Below are 18,626 nucleotides of genomic sequence, written 5' to 3'. Positions count from 1 at the left end.
GTTTGGCGGCCCTGTTTTATGTACCCGTGGTGAGCATTTTAAAAGGGGAGATAAAAGGTACAGATGCTCTTCATTCCTTAACGCTTTCTGACCATATAACTTACATATATGGTGGCAAGGTGGCTCTGCTGCACTGGATCACCTACCTATCCCCAGTATCGCAGTCTCGCTATAAGTCGCCGATCACTACCATTCCCATTAAAAAAAAAAAATATATCCTATAGATAGAGTGTTTGTAGACACTATGGCCCGGATTCACATACATCGGCGCATATTTATGCGGGCGTAGCGTATCTAATATACGCTACGCCGACGCAGCGCACAGATGCAAGCACTGGATTCACAAAGCACTTGCTCCCACTCGCTCTTAAAGATATGCTGGGTTTCCTCTGCGTAAGCCAGCGTAGGTGGAAGTGGGCGTGAGCCATGCTAATGAGGCGTGACCCCATGCAAATGATGGATTGAGCGTCATAAAGATACGAATAACGTACGGCGCATGCGCCGTCCCGTGGACGCATCCCAGTGCGCATGCGCAGAATCACGTCGGAACTACTCCCAAAGATACGACGGATCACTGACTACGACGTGAACGTAACCTACGCCCAGCCCTATTCACGTACTACATAAACGACACGACGGCTTGTATTCCCTGGTCCATACCTTTGCATGAGTTGCACCTCCTATATGGGTAATAACTTTACGCCGGACGTACGACTTACGCAAACCGCGTATATTATGCGTCGGGCGCAACTACGTTCGTGAATCGGCGTATCACCCTCATTTGCATATGTGCATAAAAAATCGATGGGAGTGGCAAATGCGCCCAGCGTAAATATGCGCCCACGATACGACGGCGTAGGAAAGTTATGATCACATTTTTTTAACCATATTCTAAATTTTCCCTAATGCTTTTAATATGAACCTAATAAACCATCCAAATTTTACTTGATGCTGTGGCATATGTTATTGGCACCTAAAAAATCCCAGCTCTTCTTGAGAGCAATCTTCCATCTTGTAGTATATATATATATGGAATGTGGTGCCAAAGAGATTTTCCTCTGACCAATCAATTCCTGTGCTTACCTTTATAAGTTTTGTTCTTTGAACAGATGTAGAGAAGAAAGCAGATAAACAAGTATAACTTATATAGGAGGATTTGATAAATCTCTGTGTATCACCTGAGGCCAGTCACTTCACTGGGTATATGTAAGGGTTTACAACCACTTTAAGATGTGCTGTTGGTAAAATCGTATTAACACCAAGTAATCACAAATGCACATGTGTACATCATAGAATATATTTCAAAAATCCAAAAGGCAAAGCAAACAGGAAGATAATTTACTACTCAATTGAAGTATCACAGGCTATAGACAGTAAGGTAAGTTAGGTGTAAGCTTTCAATGAACTATTATTTTATGTTTTCTATCAAACACAGCAGATATGAGTGACTTCAACCTAATGAGATCTCTATGACGTTCCCCTCGTAGAACCATGGTGTAAAATGACACAATATTCTTTAGTATCTTTTAACTATATAAAACTACAGCTGTGCTCTATTATTTGTCAGTGTATCTACAACTAAGACCTCGTACACACGGATGGACTGTCCGCCTGGAGATTTCTGTCTGATGGTTGTACACACCATCAGACAGAAATCCGCTCGTACACGATACGCGGTGACGTGGCCACGCCGTCGATGACGCGGCGACGTGCGTGGCCCTGGAAGTTCAATGCTTCCACGCATGCGTCGAATCACTTCGAGGCATGCGAGGGATGGCGGCCGATCGGACATGTACGGTGAGTCTGTACAGACGACATGTTTCTTAGCATGCTAAGAAACATTTGTCCGCTGGAAAACGGTCGGCTGGACAAATGTCCGCTGGAAACCTGTCCGGTCGGCCGTACACACGACCGAACATGTCTGCTAAAACTGGTCCGCGGACCAGTTTCAGCTGACATGTTCGGTCGTGTGTACGGGGCCTAATATCTACATCAGGGGTCTCAAACTGGTGGCCCTTCAGCTGTTGCGAAACTACAAGTCCCATGAGGCATTGCAAGACTGACAGTTACATGCATGACTCCCACAGGCAGAGGCATGATGGGACTTGTAGTTTCGCAACAGCTGGAGGGCCACCAGTTTGAGACCCCTGATCTACATGGTATCTGCTGCAACTATTGTAAATAGTTTGATGTGTGTGCTAGACTCTACTAAAGGGTAAAGCAGACATCTCTATTAAATTGCTACTTTGTTCTCTGCATTCTGTCTTATCTCCCTGACAAATGACTGATTCAAGCATCAGAAGCACATATTGTGATTCCAAACAAGTTGCTGGATTTATCAGAAGAGAAACATGCAAGAAGGTGAGACGAAGGACGATGCAGAATAACAAAAGTAGGTATTATTGCATTATGTATCTCCCATGGTCTAATACATATGTAAGAAGTATGTAAATATTTCATACAAAAGCAATGTGCAGCTCACAAAATCTATTTACTTCACCCAGTATTGTTCACTATTTATTAGACAAGTGTCTTATTACAGTCTTTGGAGTAATATGGCACTAGCTTAGATCTGATGAATGGGCATCCCATAGTTCACTGGAAATAGTCATACTAGGATTTAGAATCAGGTAAATATTTCCTTGTTAAAGTGTATGTCCAGCTGAAACTTTTTTGAATAGCGTAGGGAAGGGATAAAAACTGTATTTTTCTTTTCTCTCTGTCTGGTGACACCATTGTCAGCAGGACAGGAAGTGTGGGGAAACCTCCCTAATGGAGGTCCAGATAGCAGTAAAAAACATGATAGGAGTTCTAGCCTTTATCCACTCAAAAATGTCTGTAAACCGCCTCAGTGTTAAAGTGGATGAAATAAACAACATGAACCAAGATTAAATGAATAAATGTATATTAAAACATGCATATATTAAACAAAAAACTATATATATATATATATATATATATATATATATATATATATATATATACACACACTGTATATGCTTAAGCAACATTTTTATATAACAAATGTGTAGTGGTGAAAAGCAGGTCCAGGAACAGACTTACCTAACATGACTGAAGCTTATCAGAGACCACTGGATGTGGAACATGTTGTCATTGACCACATTTGGTTTAGTGTCTTTCACAAGAAACTTGAAATTATCCATTGTTTCCTTGTACTTCTCTTCACGCAGAATATAACGGATCAAACCAAGGTTTATTTCCTCTGGCAGGAAATAATTCATAATTAATCATTTTAGAAAACAAAAGGAGATGTATAAAAGGCAAGAAAATACATGTGCAAATCCTATTTAAATCATAAGAATACAAACACATTCCCAGCTGAGTAAAAAATCCTAATGCTGGAAGCAAATGTTTTAAACAAATGTTTATGTGTATAGTGCATCCCTCAAATTTTCCATTTGCCTATCCACATTTTGCGAGTGGAAAATGAGGGCTGGCGAGTGTCACACATCCTGGAATTGGACGGGTGTTCTGTCTATCAAAGTCCCCAGGGCCAGGAGGCTGGGCTGTATGTGATGGCGAGCGATTGAAATGAAAGCAGTTACAGCGATGTTCTGCGCTCTGATAATCCGGCCGACAATCCTCTTCCCATCCTCTCTTCCCCTGCACAGGTAGGGTGCTTGATGGACACAGGTAGGTTGCATTGTTGGGCACAGATAGGCTGCATTGTTGGACACAGGTAGCCTGCATAACACAGGCTATACAGATATGAAATACAATAATAAATGTAAGACATGGTGGGTGTGGTGACTGTATGTGAAATGCATATGAAATTGATTACTTTTAAGTAAATTTTGTAACATTGCTACAAAATGTGCTGTAACTCAAAGCAAACTATACTGTCTCTTCCACATATAATACCTTGTGTAAAGGACGAAAGGGTAACACCAGGCTTTAGCTTGTTTTCCAGGAAGCCATGGCTAGGTCCACTTAAAATTTCATAAAAAAGTTGTTTGTCATCTGTGTCTGGGTCCATCGTCATCAGTTCCTTCTTTGTAATATAATTAGAGGCCTGTGGAAAAGACAAACACCTAAACCAATGCTCAATGGACCAGGATAAATAAATGCTTAGCAATTGACCTTCTTCAGTTTGAGATTACACTTTGATATTGCAATTGTCACAACAGTTATTTCATGACTATGGGTACATTCACAGACCTATCTTGGGAAGACTGTCACCCTCTTTGCCCAAATACCACAATAACATTGCTGTGACCACTATGATATGCTGCCCCTCATGCTGACCACAAGAACATCAATACAACTGCACATCATAAGCCTACCCAATACAGTTCACATGCAGGTTGTTGTAGGTTGTTGTTGTTCACATGCAGGTTATATGTACATATATATATGTACATAGTTGTGCTCATAAATTTACATACCCTGGCAGAATTTATGATTTCTTGGCCTTTTTTCTGTGGTTTAGCTGTAGCCATTTATTAGCAATCAACTGTGTTTACTCTTTTTAGATAAAAATGACAACATAAACTACCCAAATGACCCTGATCAAAAGTTTACATACCCTGGAATGTTTGGCCTTGGTACAGACACAGAAGGTGGCACACACAGGGTAAAATGGCAAATTAAAGTTAATTTCCCACATTTGTGGCTTTTTCACAATTAGTGTATGTGTATAAATAGTCAATGAGTATGTTAGCTCTCACATGGATGCAGTAAGCACTAAGCAGACACTGAGCTTTGAGGAGGTAGAAAAGAACAGTCAAAAGACCTGCGTAACAAGGTAATGAAACTTTACAAAGATGGAAAATTATAAAAAAAAGATATCCAAAGCCTTGAATATGCCAGTCAGTACTATTCAATCACTTAATAAGAAGTGCAAATTTGCAGATCTCTTGATACCAAGCCAAGGTCAGGTAGATCAAGAAAGATTTCAGCCAGGGTATGTAAACTTTTGAGCACACCTGTATATATACAGTACAGACCAAAAGTTTGGACACACCTTCTCATTCAAAGAGTTTTCTTTATTTTCATGACTAAGAAAATTGTAGATTCACACTGAAGGCATCAAAACTATGAATTACACATGTGGAATTATACATAACAAAAAAGTGTGAAACAACTGAAAATATATTTTTATATTCTAGGTTCTTCAAAGTAGCCACCTTTTGCAGCAGACACATCTCTAGAACTGTTAGGAGGAGACTGTGTGAATCAGGCCTTCATGGTAGAATATCTGCTAGGAAACCACTGCTAAAGAAAGGCAACAAGCAGAATAGACTTGTTTGGGCTAAAGAACACAAGGAATGGACATTAGACCAGTGGAAATCTGTGCTTTGGTCTGATGAGTCCAAACTTGAGCTCTTTGGTTCCAACCCCTGTGTCTTTGTGCGACGCAGAAAAGGTGAACGGATGGACTCTACATGCCTGGTTCCCACCGTGAAGCATGGAGGAGGAGGTGTGATGGTGTGGGGGTGCTTTGCTGGTGACACTGTTGGGGATTTATTCAAAATTGAAGGCATACTGAACCAGCATGGCTACCACAGTAGCTTGCAGCGGCATGCTATTCCATCCGGTTTGCGTTTAGTTGGACCATCATTTATTTTCCAACAGGACAATGACCCCAAACACACCTCCAGGCTGTGTAAGGGCTATTAGACCAAGAAGGAGAGTGATGGGGTGCTGCGCCAGGTGACTACCTCTTGAAGCTCATCAAGAGAATGCCAAGAGTGTGCCAAGCAGTAATCAAAGCAAAAGGTGGCTACTTTGAAGAACCTAGAATATGAAATATATTTTCAGTTGTTTCACACTTTTTTGTTATGTATAATTCCACATGTATTAATTCATAGTTTTGATGCCTTCAGTGTAAATCTACAATTTTCATAGTCATGAAAATAAAGAAAAAAGAGATTTTTAATACAGCTTACCTGTAAAATCTTTTTCTTGGAGTACATCACGGGACACAGAGCGGCATTCATTACTATATGGGTTATATGGAGTACCTTCAGGTGTAGACACTGGCAATCTCAAACAGGAAATGCCCCTCCCTATATAACCCCCTCCCATAGGAGGAGTACCTCAGTTTTGTAGCAAGCAGTATGCCTCCCAAAATGGTCCTCAAAAAAGAGGGGTGGGAGCTCTGTGTCCCGTGATGTACTCCAAGAAAAAGATTTTACAGGTAAGCTGTATTAAAAATCTCTTTTTCTTTATCGTACATCACAGGACACAGAGCGGCATTCATTACTATATGGGATGTCCCAAAGCAATGCTTACAATGAGGGGAGGGAGAACATCTCCAAGACAAAAGGATTTAATTTAGAGATATACTCAAATCATAATAAATCCAACTTAGTTGAGAAAAATAAAATTTTTAAATTTAACTCGAACAAGAGGAGCCCCCGGAATCCGAGGGTCTCAAACTGCAGCCTGCAGCACTGCCTGCCCGAAGGCAGTATCAGTATTCCTTCTTACGTCCAACTTGTAGAATTTTGTAAACGTGTGGACAGAAGACCAGGTTGCCGCCTTGCAAACTTGAGCCATAGAGATCTGGTGGTGTGCTGCCCAGGAGGCGCCCATGGCTCTAGTAGAATGAGCCTTTAATGATACTGGAGGAGGCAACCCTTTCAAGCCGTAGGCCTGAGTGATTAATTGCTTAATCCACCTAGAAATGGTGGACTTTGCAGCTGCCTGCCCCTTCTTGGGCCCATCCGGTAGAATGAACAGCACATCTGTCTTCCGGATCTTCTTTGTAGCTTTAAGATAGGCCTTCATGGCCCTGACAATATCCAAGGTATGCAGCAACCCTTCCTTTCTGGAAGTAGGTTTAGGGAAGAAGGATGGTAATACCAAATCCTGGTTCAAATGAAAACTGGATATGACCTTCGGAAGGAAGGAAGGATGAGGGCGGAGAACGACCCTGTCCTTATGAAAAACAAGATATGGTTCCTTACAGGATAAGGCTGCCAGCTCCGAAACTCTTCTTGCGGAAACTATGGCAACCAAAAATACTAACTTCCTTGTCAGTAGAACCAAAGGAATATCAGCCAACGGCTCAAACGGTTGTTTCTGTAAACTTGACAGAACAAGATTTAAATCCCACGGACAAAGCGGGGATTTAACTGGAGGTCTAATACGTAAGACCCCTTGAAGGAAGGTCTTAACCAGCGAGTGGGTGGCCAGCGGCCGCTGAAACCACACTGACAGAGCAGAAATCTGTCCTTTGATTGTGCTTAATGCCAATCCTTTATCCACTCCTAGCTGGAGAAAACTTAATACTCTATCGATGGTAAATTTGCGAGAAAGCCATCGCTTGGACTCACACCAGCCTACATAGGCCTTCCAGACCCTGTAATAAATCACCCTAGAGACCGGTTTCCTGGCTCTGATTAGGGTAGAGATTACTTTCTGAGACAGACCTCTACCCCTGAGAATCAGGGATTCAGCTTCCAGGCCGTCAAATTTAGATGCCGTAAGGCAGGGTGGAGGATCGGACCTTGCGATAGCAGGTCTGGCCGTAGAGGAAGAGTCCAAGGGTCTCCCACTACCATCCTTAAGATTAGTGAGTACCATGCCCTTCTGGGCCATGCTGGAGCTACCAGGATGACTGGTATGTGCTCCACCCGGATCCTGCGCAGCAGGCGGGGTAGTAACTGGAGCGGGGGAAACGCATAAAGAAGTTTGAACTGATGCCAAGGGCAAACCAACGCATCGGTTCCGCAGGCCATCGGATCCCTTGAGCGGGACATGAACCTGTCTAGTTTCTTGTTGAGTCTCGATGCCATGATATCCACGTCCGGCACTCCCCATCTTTGGCAGAGTGCTTGAAAGACTAGTGGATGCAGAGACCATTCCCCCGGCCATAGAGTCTGGCGGCTTAAGAAGTCCGCCTGAAAGTTGTCCACTCCTGGAATGAATATTGCCGATATGCAGGGCACATGAGCCTCTGCCCATAGAAGAATCAAGCTCACCTCTCTCTGAGCGGCTTGACTCCTGGTTCCCCCTTGGTGATTTATGTGTGCCACGGCCGTGGCATTGTCTGATTGAATTCTCACCGGGAACCCCTGCAATTTTGACGTCCAAGCCCTGAGGGCTAGTCGAGCAGCTCTGAGCTCCAAGATGTTGATGGGCAACTGCTTCTCTGGCTTTGCCCAAGTACCTTGGCGAGTGCAACCATCCAAAATTGCTCCCCAGCCCGTCAGGCTGGCGTCTGTGGTCACTATCTTCCAAGCCACTGGGCTGAAAGACCTCCCCTTCAGTAGATTCTGAGGGTCTAACCACCAACACAGACTTTGTCGGACTCTTGATGAGAGCGGCAACGGGATATCCAAGGCCTGTGGCCTTCTGCTCCATGCTGACAGGATGGCTGCCTGTAGGATGCGAGTGTGGCTCTGGGCGTATGGTACCGCCTCGAATGTGGCCACCATCTTGCCTAGTAACCTCATACATAGGCGAATAGTCGGTTCTTTCTTGCTTAGAACCAGTAGGATTAATTCCTTGATGGCTTTTACCTTCCTCAGAGGTAGGAACACTCCTTGTTGTTCTGTGTCTAATCTCATGCCGAGATATTCCAACTGCTTTGTGGGCTGGAAAGCTGACTTTTCTCGATTTAGGACCCAGCCGAACCTCTCGAGGTATTGGACCGTGAGGGCCACTGCTCGCTCCAAGCCGGGAGACGAGTGATCTATGACTAGGAGGTCGTCCAGGTATGCTAGGATCGTGACCCCTTGGATCCTTAGTTTGGCTAGGATTGGAGCTAGGACCTTCGTGAACACCCGGGGGGCCGTAGCCAACCCGAAGGGAAGCGCCACGAATTGGAAGTGACGCGAAGCCACCATGAAGCGTAGATATCTTTGATGTGGCTGATAAATTGGAACATGAAGGTAGGCATCCTTTATGTCTATGGACGCCATGAAGTCGTCCTTCTGGAGTGTGGCAGCTGCTGACCGCACGGATTCCATCCGAAATGAGCGGATCTTTAGATATGCATTTACCATCTTTAGGTCCAAAATTGGCCTGACATCTCCATTGGATTTTGGGATGATGAATAGGTTGGAGTAGAAACCCAGCCCCTGTTCCAGGACTGGTACCTCTACTATTACTTCCTGGGAAAGTAGATGATCTAATGCCGATCTTAATGCGGCTCCCTTTTCCGGATCGTTTGGAATCCTCGACTTCTGGAAATGAGGAGGAGGAAACCTTAGGAAATCTAATTTGTAGCCTGTGGCCACGGAAGACCGTACCCACTCGTCGGGAATGCTGGCTTCCCAAATCTCTGAAAAGAGTCGCAGCCTTCCCCCCACCTTCGTGGGTGGGGGCGCCCCTTCATAAGGTTGGCTTGGGGGCTGGTTTTGCTGGTTTGCGAAACCACTGCCTTTTGCCTCTAACAGCCTGTCCTTGTGATCTGCTGTTGAAGCCGAAGTTTGCTTTTGCAGGAGGCCGTCGATACTGCTTGGCATTAGAGGGCCCCTGCCCAGGGGAATACTGTCGTTTAAACGCAGGTCCCTGAACCTTCTTCTTAGTTGGCAAGAGAGTACTCTTGCCGTTTGAAATGGTCTGAATGTATTTATCTAGGTCTTCTCCGAAGAGTCGTCCTCCATGGAAGGGGAACCCTACCAGGAGCTTCTTGCATGGGGGCTCAGCCTCCCAGCTTTTTAACCATAAGAGTCTTCTCATATGGATAAGGGATAACGATAAACGTGACGCTTGCTGGATAGAATCCTTGATTGCGTCTACCGTAAAACATATGGCCTTAGGGACATCCGAAAATTTTTCTGCCTGCTGGGCCGGAATAAGTTTAAGCATCTGCTTAAATTGATCCGATAATGCTTGAGCGACCCCAATCGCAGCCACAGCTGGCTGTACTACTGCCCCTGCAGTAGTGAAGGAGTTCTTAAGTAGTGCTTCCAAGCGCTTATCAACTGGATCCTTGAACACCTGTATGTTTTCTACAGGGCATGTTAACGATCTGTTAACACATGAGATGGCTGCGTCCACTGCAGGAGTAGCCCATCTTTTGGAAAAATTTTCTTCCATAGGATATAGGACAGAGAACCTTTTAGGTGGTAAGAAGATCTTATCTGGCTTGTTCCAATCTTGGAACAAAATTCCCTCTAATAGAGGATGGATCGGAAACACAGCATTGCTTTGAGGCGCCCTCAGTGAGCCCAAAGCTGAAACCGTCGATACCTGGAGATCTGGTACTGGCAAGTTGAATGTCCTATGGACCAAGTCCGACAATCCTTGAATCCACCAGCTCTCCCTCAGGGAGACTGCCCCAGACTCCTCTGTATCCGGGTCTTCGATCCCTGAACCTACTTGGTCCGTGTCCAAGAGGTCGTCCAATTCCCCTGAGGAAAGGACCTCCTCTTCTGAGGGTCCGCGCTCGGGCGACGGAGATCTATTCCGCTTACTGCCCCGCATAGCTGCGGATATCATTTTTCCCATGCTTTTCTGCATCTCTTTTAAAGAGGTGAGTAATACCTCCTCCGTGACCATCTTAGGGTTGGACTGACCCGCGTCAGCTCCAGCCCCAGATTCCGATGGCCCCAAGGCTCCCTGTAGGGAAAACAGCGGCATACCATGGTACAATACCGAGGTACACCTGCTACCTATTGGTATTTGGAACTATAAAAGTTAATTGTCCAAACACCTGTTTGGGGGATAAAAAAATGCTTCCTCTCCCCTAGATGACTTTTTTTTTTTTTTTTTTTTTTTTTTTTCGTTTTTGTTTCAAATCCAGGAAAGAAAAAACATTCTGTCCCCCTGAGTAGTATTGCAAAGAAAAACTATGAGATGGAAAAGAAACAGCCTATTTCTAGGCTTGACAAAACAGTCCTCTGAAGACTGCAATATCCTTTCTGGCCACTGTGTGTCCTCGGCGCCCCGTGCTGCCGCTCTGGTCTTTCTCCTCAGTTCCAAAGTATTGATGGAACAAACAAGGAAGGGCCGCCCCTTCCTTTAAGCCACTGACCCGCCCTTCCCCCCAGCAACCTCAAACAGGAAATGCCCCTCCCGACAGGGGGGGGGGATTTTGGGAGGAAGGGACCTCTCTGTTCCAGCAAACTGCAGCCTGCAGCCTGGAACCATGAGGAGGTCAGCGTTTTGCCTGCTTGCAGGCTCTGAGGAGGAAGACTGAATGGAGCATCGCCTGGAGGCCTGCAGGTAAGCAAAGCTCTCTGACACACACATATATTTTTATATAACACAGGCCCCACTCAATGCTTTTCCAACACTACAAGGGAGGTCACATCTTATGGGGAATAATACATAGAGAGCCATCCTATCTTTATGATATGTGACTAGTTTGCCAGATGCAGTGCATAACTTTAGGCATGTCCCCTGTGACCCCCCAGAAAAAAACCTGCTAAGAACCAAGTTCCGCAAGTTTTCCCCTCACTTACCTGCTCCATGCCGCAGGACTTTGCCAAGCAAGAGGCCCAATCTTCCCCCATCTCCGTGGGGATGTCTAGACCTTCAGGCCCTGGGTTCCTATGAAGGATCCACTGTCCTGGGCCCATATAGCACCCTGGCAACAGAAAACTTTAGGTACCCAAAGGTTTCTAAGTTCTGGGCCCAGGGTCCAGCTCTCTAAAAAGAAAAGCATTATGGGCTATACCCCAAGGGTTTGGGGTCCGGTTACTGACCACTTTAGCGCTGAGGCTTTTTTGGACAGAACCGGTAGCTCACCTAATCCCAAGGATGCGGAGGCAAGCTAAACCATGACTAACACCTAAGACACTGGCGTAAAAACTGAGGTACTCCTCCTATGGGAGGGGGTTATATAGGGAGGGGCATTTCCTGTTTGAGATTGCCAGTGTCTACACCTGAAGGTACTCCATATAACCCATATAGTAATGAATGCCGCTCTGTGTCCCGTGATGTACGATAAAGAAACTCTTTGAATGAGAAGGTGTGTCCAAACTTTTGGTCTGTACTGTATATGTATATATATATATATATATATATATATATATATATATATATATATATATATATACAGTTGGATAGGGAGCATAATTTGTTCCGGAAAGATGCCTGTAATCCAAAGAATTTGTATATCAAAACAAATTTCCCCATAAGAAATAATGGAAACTCAGATGATTCGTTCCACAACCATTTTTTCATAAGTCCTTCAGTTTATAGTCCATATAAAAAGATTATAGCAATGTTACCAGGTTGTGTAACCATAAAATGTCCATCCACAAATGGCAACTTCCACGAGAGGATTAGAAACAAAATCAAGCAGGAGCTACAATATAAAAAAGAGGAAAGAGGCGCCTCTAAGTGTAGCAATATGGTTACATTTAATGAAGGTGCAACATTTAGCAACTCAAATGATTGATAATTAAAAGTAAGCAGGCACCCGGGGTAAAGCTGTCCACATAGACCATCTTCCGCACCGTTGGCTCTTACTGCAATCGTAACCAGGAAGACTACCCTGCAGTAGAGCAATTTGAAAGCGAAGCTTGAAGCGCAGCGTGGAAGGGATGACGTCGATGGTGGATGCTATGGACAGTTTTCTCCGGATGCCTGCATACTTAGATGTGCCTGTTTTATTCATCAACCATGTGACTTTCTAAATGTTGTACCTTCATTAAATGTAACCATATTGCTACACTTAGAGGCGCCTCTGTTCTGTTTTATACTCAGTTGTGAAATGACACTACTTGTATATCAAGTAAAAATGTATTTTAAAACGTTGCTTGTCTTGCAAAACGCTCTCAAACCAAGGTTTTACTGTATGTGTGTGTATATATATACTCTCCAAACACCCCCCCCCCCCCGATCTCCAATCAACAGCCACAATCTATCACAGTTGCAGAAATCCACAACACCAAATACATATATGGTGCACCAAATGCTAAATTTAAAATGTATAAATATAAATATGTGCTGTGAGCTCTATTCCCCTAAACAAGCATGAAGTACAATCTGTGTATTACAACCATATGCATGCTATGAATGATGATGCTACTCAAGGGACTGCAAAAAAAGCCAAATGTGTAGAACTGGGCCAGTAGATAAAGACTTCATATGAACAGAGGCATCTGCTTCTTTGACAGAAAATACATTTTAGTCATATAAAGTTTCACTCATCTATACACATATGAACAGTTTTACTCAAAAGTATTATTTTTCTCTATTCTATAGCTTCAATGTGTTACATTTACCAAATATAAAGAACCATTTACATCTGTATCTTCTTCCAATACATTTATAATCTAATACCTTTAAGGCTGTAAAAGAACATCTGGAAGATATCCACATCAACATAAGGAGACATACAAACTCCATACACAGGTCTGTTGGGAAAATGAACCCAGGACTCCAGAACTACACCACTAGAGTCTTAATCCCTCGTGAATTGTGATTGTGATAAATATTTACATATCAGTACCTTGCCATCCATGTACTCCAGCCACTGGAGACCCAGATTGGTGACAATTCTAGGTGTACCATCATCCACTGGGAGGATATCAACTTTGAATCTCTGAGGAGCTGCTGTTACTATCTGAAACCATAAATGAATAATATTTATGTGTTTGAAGGGAAACCATTATTGCAGCCATGAAGAAAAAATAGAATAACAAGCATATAGAAATGTAACTGGTTCCCGACCAGCCGCCACAGTTATACTTCGGCAGGATGGCTCGCCTGGGCTAGCGGTCGTAGCTGTAATTCAACTGCTTCAAGAGCACTAGGGAGGCTTGCACCCCACCGAGGGAGTCAATGCGCATTCCTGGCGATCGCAATTTCAGGGGTGAGGAGACTGATCAGTTGTTCCTAATGCTTAGGAACAACAATCGGTGTCCTCCCCCAGGCAGTCCCATCCCCCACAGTTAGAAACACTCACTGAGTAACACATTTAACCCCTTGATCGCCCCTATTGTTAACTCTTTCCCTGCCAATGACATTTATACAGTAATCAGTGGCTATTTTTAGCTCCGATCGCTGTATAAATGTCAGTGGTCCCGAAAAAGTGTCAAAAGTGTCTGATCTGTCCGCCGCAATGTTGCAGTCCCGATAAAAATCGCAGATCGTCGCAATTACTAGTTAAAAAAAATAATAATAATAAAAATGCCATAAATATATCCCCTATTTTGTAGATGCTATAACTTTTGCCAAAACCAATAAATATACACTTATTGCAACATATCGGCCTAAACTGAGGAAGAAATTCGCTTTCTTTGTTTTTTTTGGATATTCATTATAGCAAAAGTAAAAAATATATTTTTGTTCCAAAAATTTTTGTTTATAGCGCAAAAAAAATTAACCGCAGAGGTCATCAAATACCACCAAAAGAAAGCAATATTTGTGGGAAAAGAAGCGCATCAATTTTATGTTGTTACAGAGTCGCACGATCGCACAATTGTCAGCTAAAGTAACGCAGTGCAGTATCACAAAAAATGGCTTGGTCATATAGGGGGCAAATCCTTCCGAGGCTGAAGTGGTTCATTCTGAAAGGTCAATTTTGTTTGGGTACATCGTTGCATGACCGCGCAATTGTCAGTTAAAGCGTCGCAGTGCCGTATCGCAAAAAATGGCCCGGTCATTAGGGGGCTAACCTTCCCGGGCTTAAGTGGTTAAACAACTCAATAAAAAATAACTTATATAAAAAACGGTAGAAGCATTCTAGAATGACAAAGCAACTATAAAGTTAATAAATATAAACAAAGTAACTAAAGTAAATAAAGTAACTAACAAGTTGATTTCCAAAAGGTCAAAAATAGCAAAATAGATGGAAGATTTTTACTGCTGTGCAAAATAACTTTCTAAAATATTTTTTTTAGATACTGCATTATTTTAATTTAAATTTCATTTTTCACAGCAAATAGCAGGCCAATGAATGCTGTCAATTGTATGGTGTATAATCTAACAGCATGTTGGTATTTAGGAATACTAATGAAAGCACAGCCATTCTTCACCATATTAATAGTAAATTCCAGTTCTTACTTCCTTTCCTCCTTCTTCTACAATGAAGAATGGGTTGGTTCCATCTGACACAGTAAAGGAGAATCTATCTTTGAGCGTATTACTTCCATCATGATTGTAACTGATACGATTCTGATAGATGTCATCCATTGTGAAAGTAGAGGTCTGACGGTAGCTCTGCCCATTGCTGCTTCGTTCAATCACTCCGTAACGAGGTGGTTGGACAATGGTGAATGTGACTGATTCTGCCTGTTAACGAAAAACAGGAGCACTGTCAGGAAACTGAAGTAGATAATACTGTATGACACCAACCACTGAAACATCACTAGCCATGGCAGCCAACAAAGTCTGACATGAACATATATCACATAGACTGCTATGGATCTGAGAAAAGAGAATACTGTAAATGTAATAGAGAATTAAGAGCTGATGCATGGAAACGGTAGGAAAGGACCTTAGAAAATAATCAGATTCCAGGAGTTACATTTTTAGAAATGTTAAAGGGGTTGTAAAGGTACAATTTTTGTTCCCTAAATAGCTTCCTTTACCTTAGTGCAGTCCTCCTTCACTTACCTCATCCTTCCATTTTGCTTTTAAATGTCCTTATTTCTTCTCAGAAATCCTCACTTCCTGTTCTTCTGTCTGTAACTACACACAGTAATGCAAGGCTTTCTCCCTGGTGTGGAGAAAGGCTCTTGAGGGGGCGAGCAGGAGTGTCAGGGCACTCTCTACTTTGCAGATAGAGAAAGAAGCTGTGTGCTAGTGGGCGTCCTGACACTCCTGCTCGCCCCCTCAAGAGGCTTTCTCCACACCAAGGAGAAAGCCTTGCATAAAACCAGTGATGAGATGATTCGAGCTTTGTGACATTGTACATTATCCTGCTAGAAATAGCTATCAGAAGATGGGTACACTGTAGTCCTAAAGTGATGGACATGGTCAGCAACAATACTCAGGTAGGACGTGGCATTTAAACAATGCTCAATTGGTACTAGGGGACCCAAAGTGTGCCAAGAAAATATCCCCCACAACATAACACCACCAGCCTGAACCGTTGATACAAGGCAGGATTGATCCATGCTTTCATGTTGTTTACACCAAATTCTGACCCTACCATCTGAATGTCGCAGCTGAGACTCATCAGACCAAGCAACGTTTTCCAATCTTATATTGTCCAATTTTGGTGAGCCTGTGCGAATTGTAGCCTCAGTTTCCTGTTCTTAGCTGACAGGAGTAGCACCCCATGGTGTTCTGCTGCTGTAGCCCATCTGCTTTAAGGTTTGATGTGTTGTGCATTCAGAGATGGTATTCTGCATGCCTTGGTTGTAACAAGTGGTTACATGAGTCACTGTTGTCTTTCTATCCTCTCGAACCAGTCTGCCCATTCTCCTCGGACCTCTGACATCAACGAGGCATTTTGGTCCACACAACTGCCACTCACTAGATATTTTCTCTTTCTCTGGAACATTCTCTGTAAACCCTAGAGATGTGGTTGTGTGTGAAAATCCCAGTAGATCAGCAGTTCTTGAAATACTTAGACCAGCCCGTCTGGCACCAACAACCATGCCACGTTCAAAGTCACTTAAATCCCCTTTCTTCTCCATTCTAATGCTCGGTTTGAAATTCAACAAGTTGTCTTCACCACATCTAGATCTCTAAATGTCTACATGTGATTGGCTGATTAGCAATTTGTGTTACCAAGCAATTGAACAGGTGTATCTAATAAACTGACCGATGAGTGTATAAAAAGAGCAAAGAAAAGATTGCCCATAATGATTTGTCAGATTCAAGCTGTCATGTATAATGTTGATGTGAAAATTAAAGTTCATTATTGGTCTCTGTAGGCAACATATCCACTTTTTCCTTGCTGCCATAATAAAAAACAATCTTGCTGTTAGCTCACTGCTATTGTTTTTCTTTGTTGCTTTCATCCTTTAATAGGTGGTTCAATACTACACAGCATATCTTTCATAAACTCTGTTGTTGCTGGCAAGGTTGATAAGGAAGAACTAAATAATTGCTACACATCATTGTAAAACAGATAATATTATTGTGTCAGTCTGCAATAATGGTTTACATATTAAAAATGATACAGTGTCTCAAACCACTTATTGCTAACATGCCACAGGTTATAATTTTAGCAGTCAAGGTTCTCATACCTCAGTATCGGCATCAACAGCTTTCAACTCAAACTCTGTGATAGTCTTCCGAACACCTTCTTGCACCCTCATTCCTGAATTTTGAACCACAGGCAACGAATCATCCACCTTATTGATGGTGATGTAAAATGTTTGTGACACCTAAAAATATATAAAGAAAATACAAGAACTCAGAAAGACTCAGTCGTAAGGTTCCATGTTGTTAAAGACAGCCAATTTTGGATAATACTTAAGATTAGCAACAGAGAAGCTGTATTGTATCTGTTTTACACCCTTCAGACTTGTCCCTATTTCACACAGGTTGCTGTAGTGATCGAGTGGATGGTACACTATACAATCAGAAAGGAATACAATTCTTTACCAGCACAGCTTACTATAGTGGTAGTCTTGTAGGGGTTGTAAAGGTTAGTTTTTTATTTTGCATTGTTGGTTCACTTACCTTTTCCTTCCATTTCCCTTCTAAATGTTTTTTTTTCTTTGTCTGAATTTCTCACTTCCTGTTTCTCCTCAGTAAGATTTCCACCATCATCCGAGCGGTGGAAAGTCAGCCAGAACAGCTTACTGAGCACCTTACTGAGGAGGAACAGGAAGTGAGAAATTCAGACAAAGAAAACAAAGAAAAAAAACATTTAGAAGGGAAATGGAAGGAAAAGGTAAGTGAACCAACAATGCACTAGCTTAAAGCAACCTATTTAGAAAATAAAAAACAAACCTTTACAACTCCTTTAATTCACAGGCATCACACGCTTATTACTTTACGTGAATAAAGAGCAAAAATATCACTATAACAAGGTGTGCTGGTAAAGATTAGTATTTCCTGCAACTTGGCAACAAATTTATGAACATATGAGGAAATGTTCAGGGCAAGTTTTAAATTCTTGCAGTGCTACTTTAGAGTTGCAAAGGGGAATTTATCAATCAAACTGTAATCTTACAGAAAATATGTCTCACAATCTGTCTACCTGCTCTTGTTTCGAACTGTCTTGTCCGAAATAATTTATTAAATCTCCCTTCACAGTGTAAATATGCCTACAACATTCACAATTTATAGACATTTAGACCTGTACAGAACACAAGATTTTTAGACATTTATCAAGCTCCTCTGTCTTAGCTGCCATTTTAAACTAAAGAAGGTAACAGTGGTAATATTTAAAAGAGAAGTATGTTTTAAATTTTTTGGGGATATTCATACTTACCTAGGTTTATGCAGCACCAGACACTGGACGCACTGTCAGTCAGAATCTCTCCTGCTTTGCTCCTCCACGCTCATTGAAGCCCTGAGCTGTGGAGGGGCGGGGAGCGGCTGCCTCAGCGGCTCGCTGAGACTGCCATCAGTCAAGGCAGCTAACATAGAAATTCTTTCGAAGTTCCCGCTGGCTCATAAATTTCCATGCCATGCCCACGAATTCTCCTTTAATTTGTGTAACCCTGCTATGCTTTTTATTTTTCTAGATTTACTGGATTTACTTTAATAGCTTTCACACCAGAATCACATTTGGCTATGGTAGAGGAATATCTAGTTCTTCAGTGTACGAAGGAGTATATAACTTCCTCCTA

At 42.6% G+C, this 18,626-nt stretch overlaps 1 protein-coding gene across 1 annotated transcript in view; it reads right to left on the bottom strand.

Moving 5' to 3' along the window:
* FRAS1 (Fraser extracellular matrix complex subunit 1) overlaps window positions 1-18,626 on the bottom strand; it is a 660,838-nt gene that overhangs the window by 94,248 nt on the left and 547,964 nt on the right. Inside the window, exons 49-53 of the mRNA XM_040324225.1 lie at window positions 17,070-17,210; window positions 14,935-15,162; window positions 13,379-13,492; window positions 3,883-4,033; window positions 3,064-3,223 (exon numbers count right to left, since the gene is read on the bottom strand). Coding sequence (XP_040180159.1) covers window positions 3,064-3,223; window positions 3,883-4,033; window positions 13,379-13,492; window positions 14,935-15,162; window positions 17,070-17,210 — 794 coding nt within the window. The remainder of the gene's footprint in view (window positions 1-3,063; window positions 3,224-3,882; window positions 4,034-13,378; window positions 13,493-14,934; window positions 15,163-17,069; window positions 17,211-18,626) is intronic.

The sequence above is a fragment of the Rana temporaria genome, chromosome 1 (genome assembly GCF_905171775.1).
Source record: "Rana temporaria chromosome 1, aRanTem1.1, whole genome shotgun sequence".
NCBI classification, from domain to species: domain Eukaryota; kingdom Metazoa; phylum Chordata; class Amphibia; order Anura; family Ranidae; genus Rana; species Rana temporaria.
The sequence above is the reverse complement of the archived record's forward strand: the minus strand, read 5'-3'. Positions and strand labels throughout refer to the sequence as shown.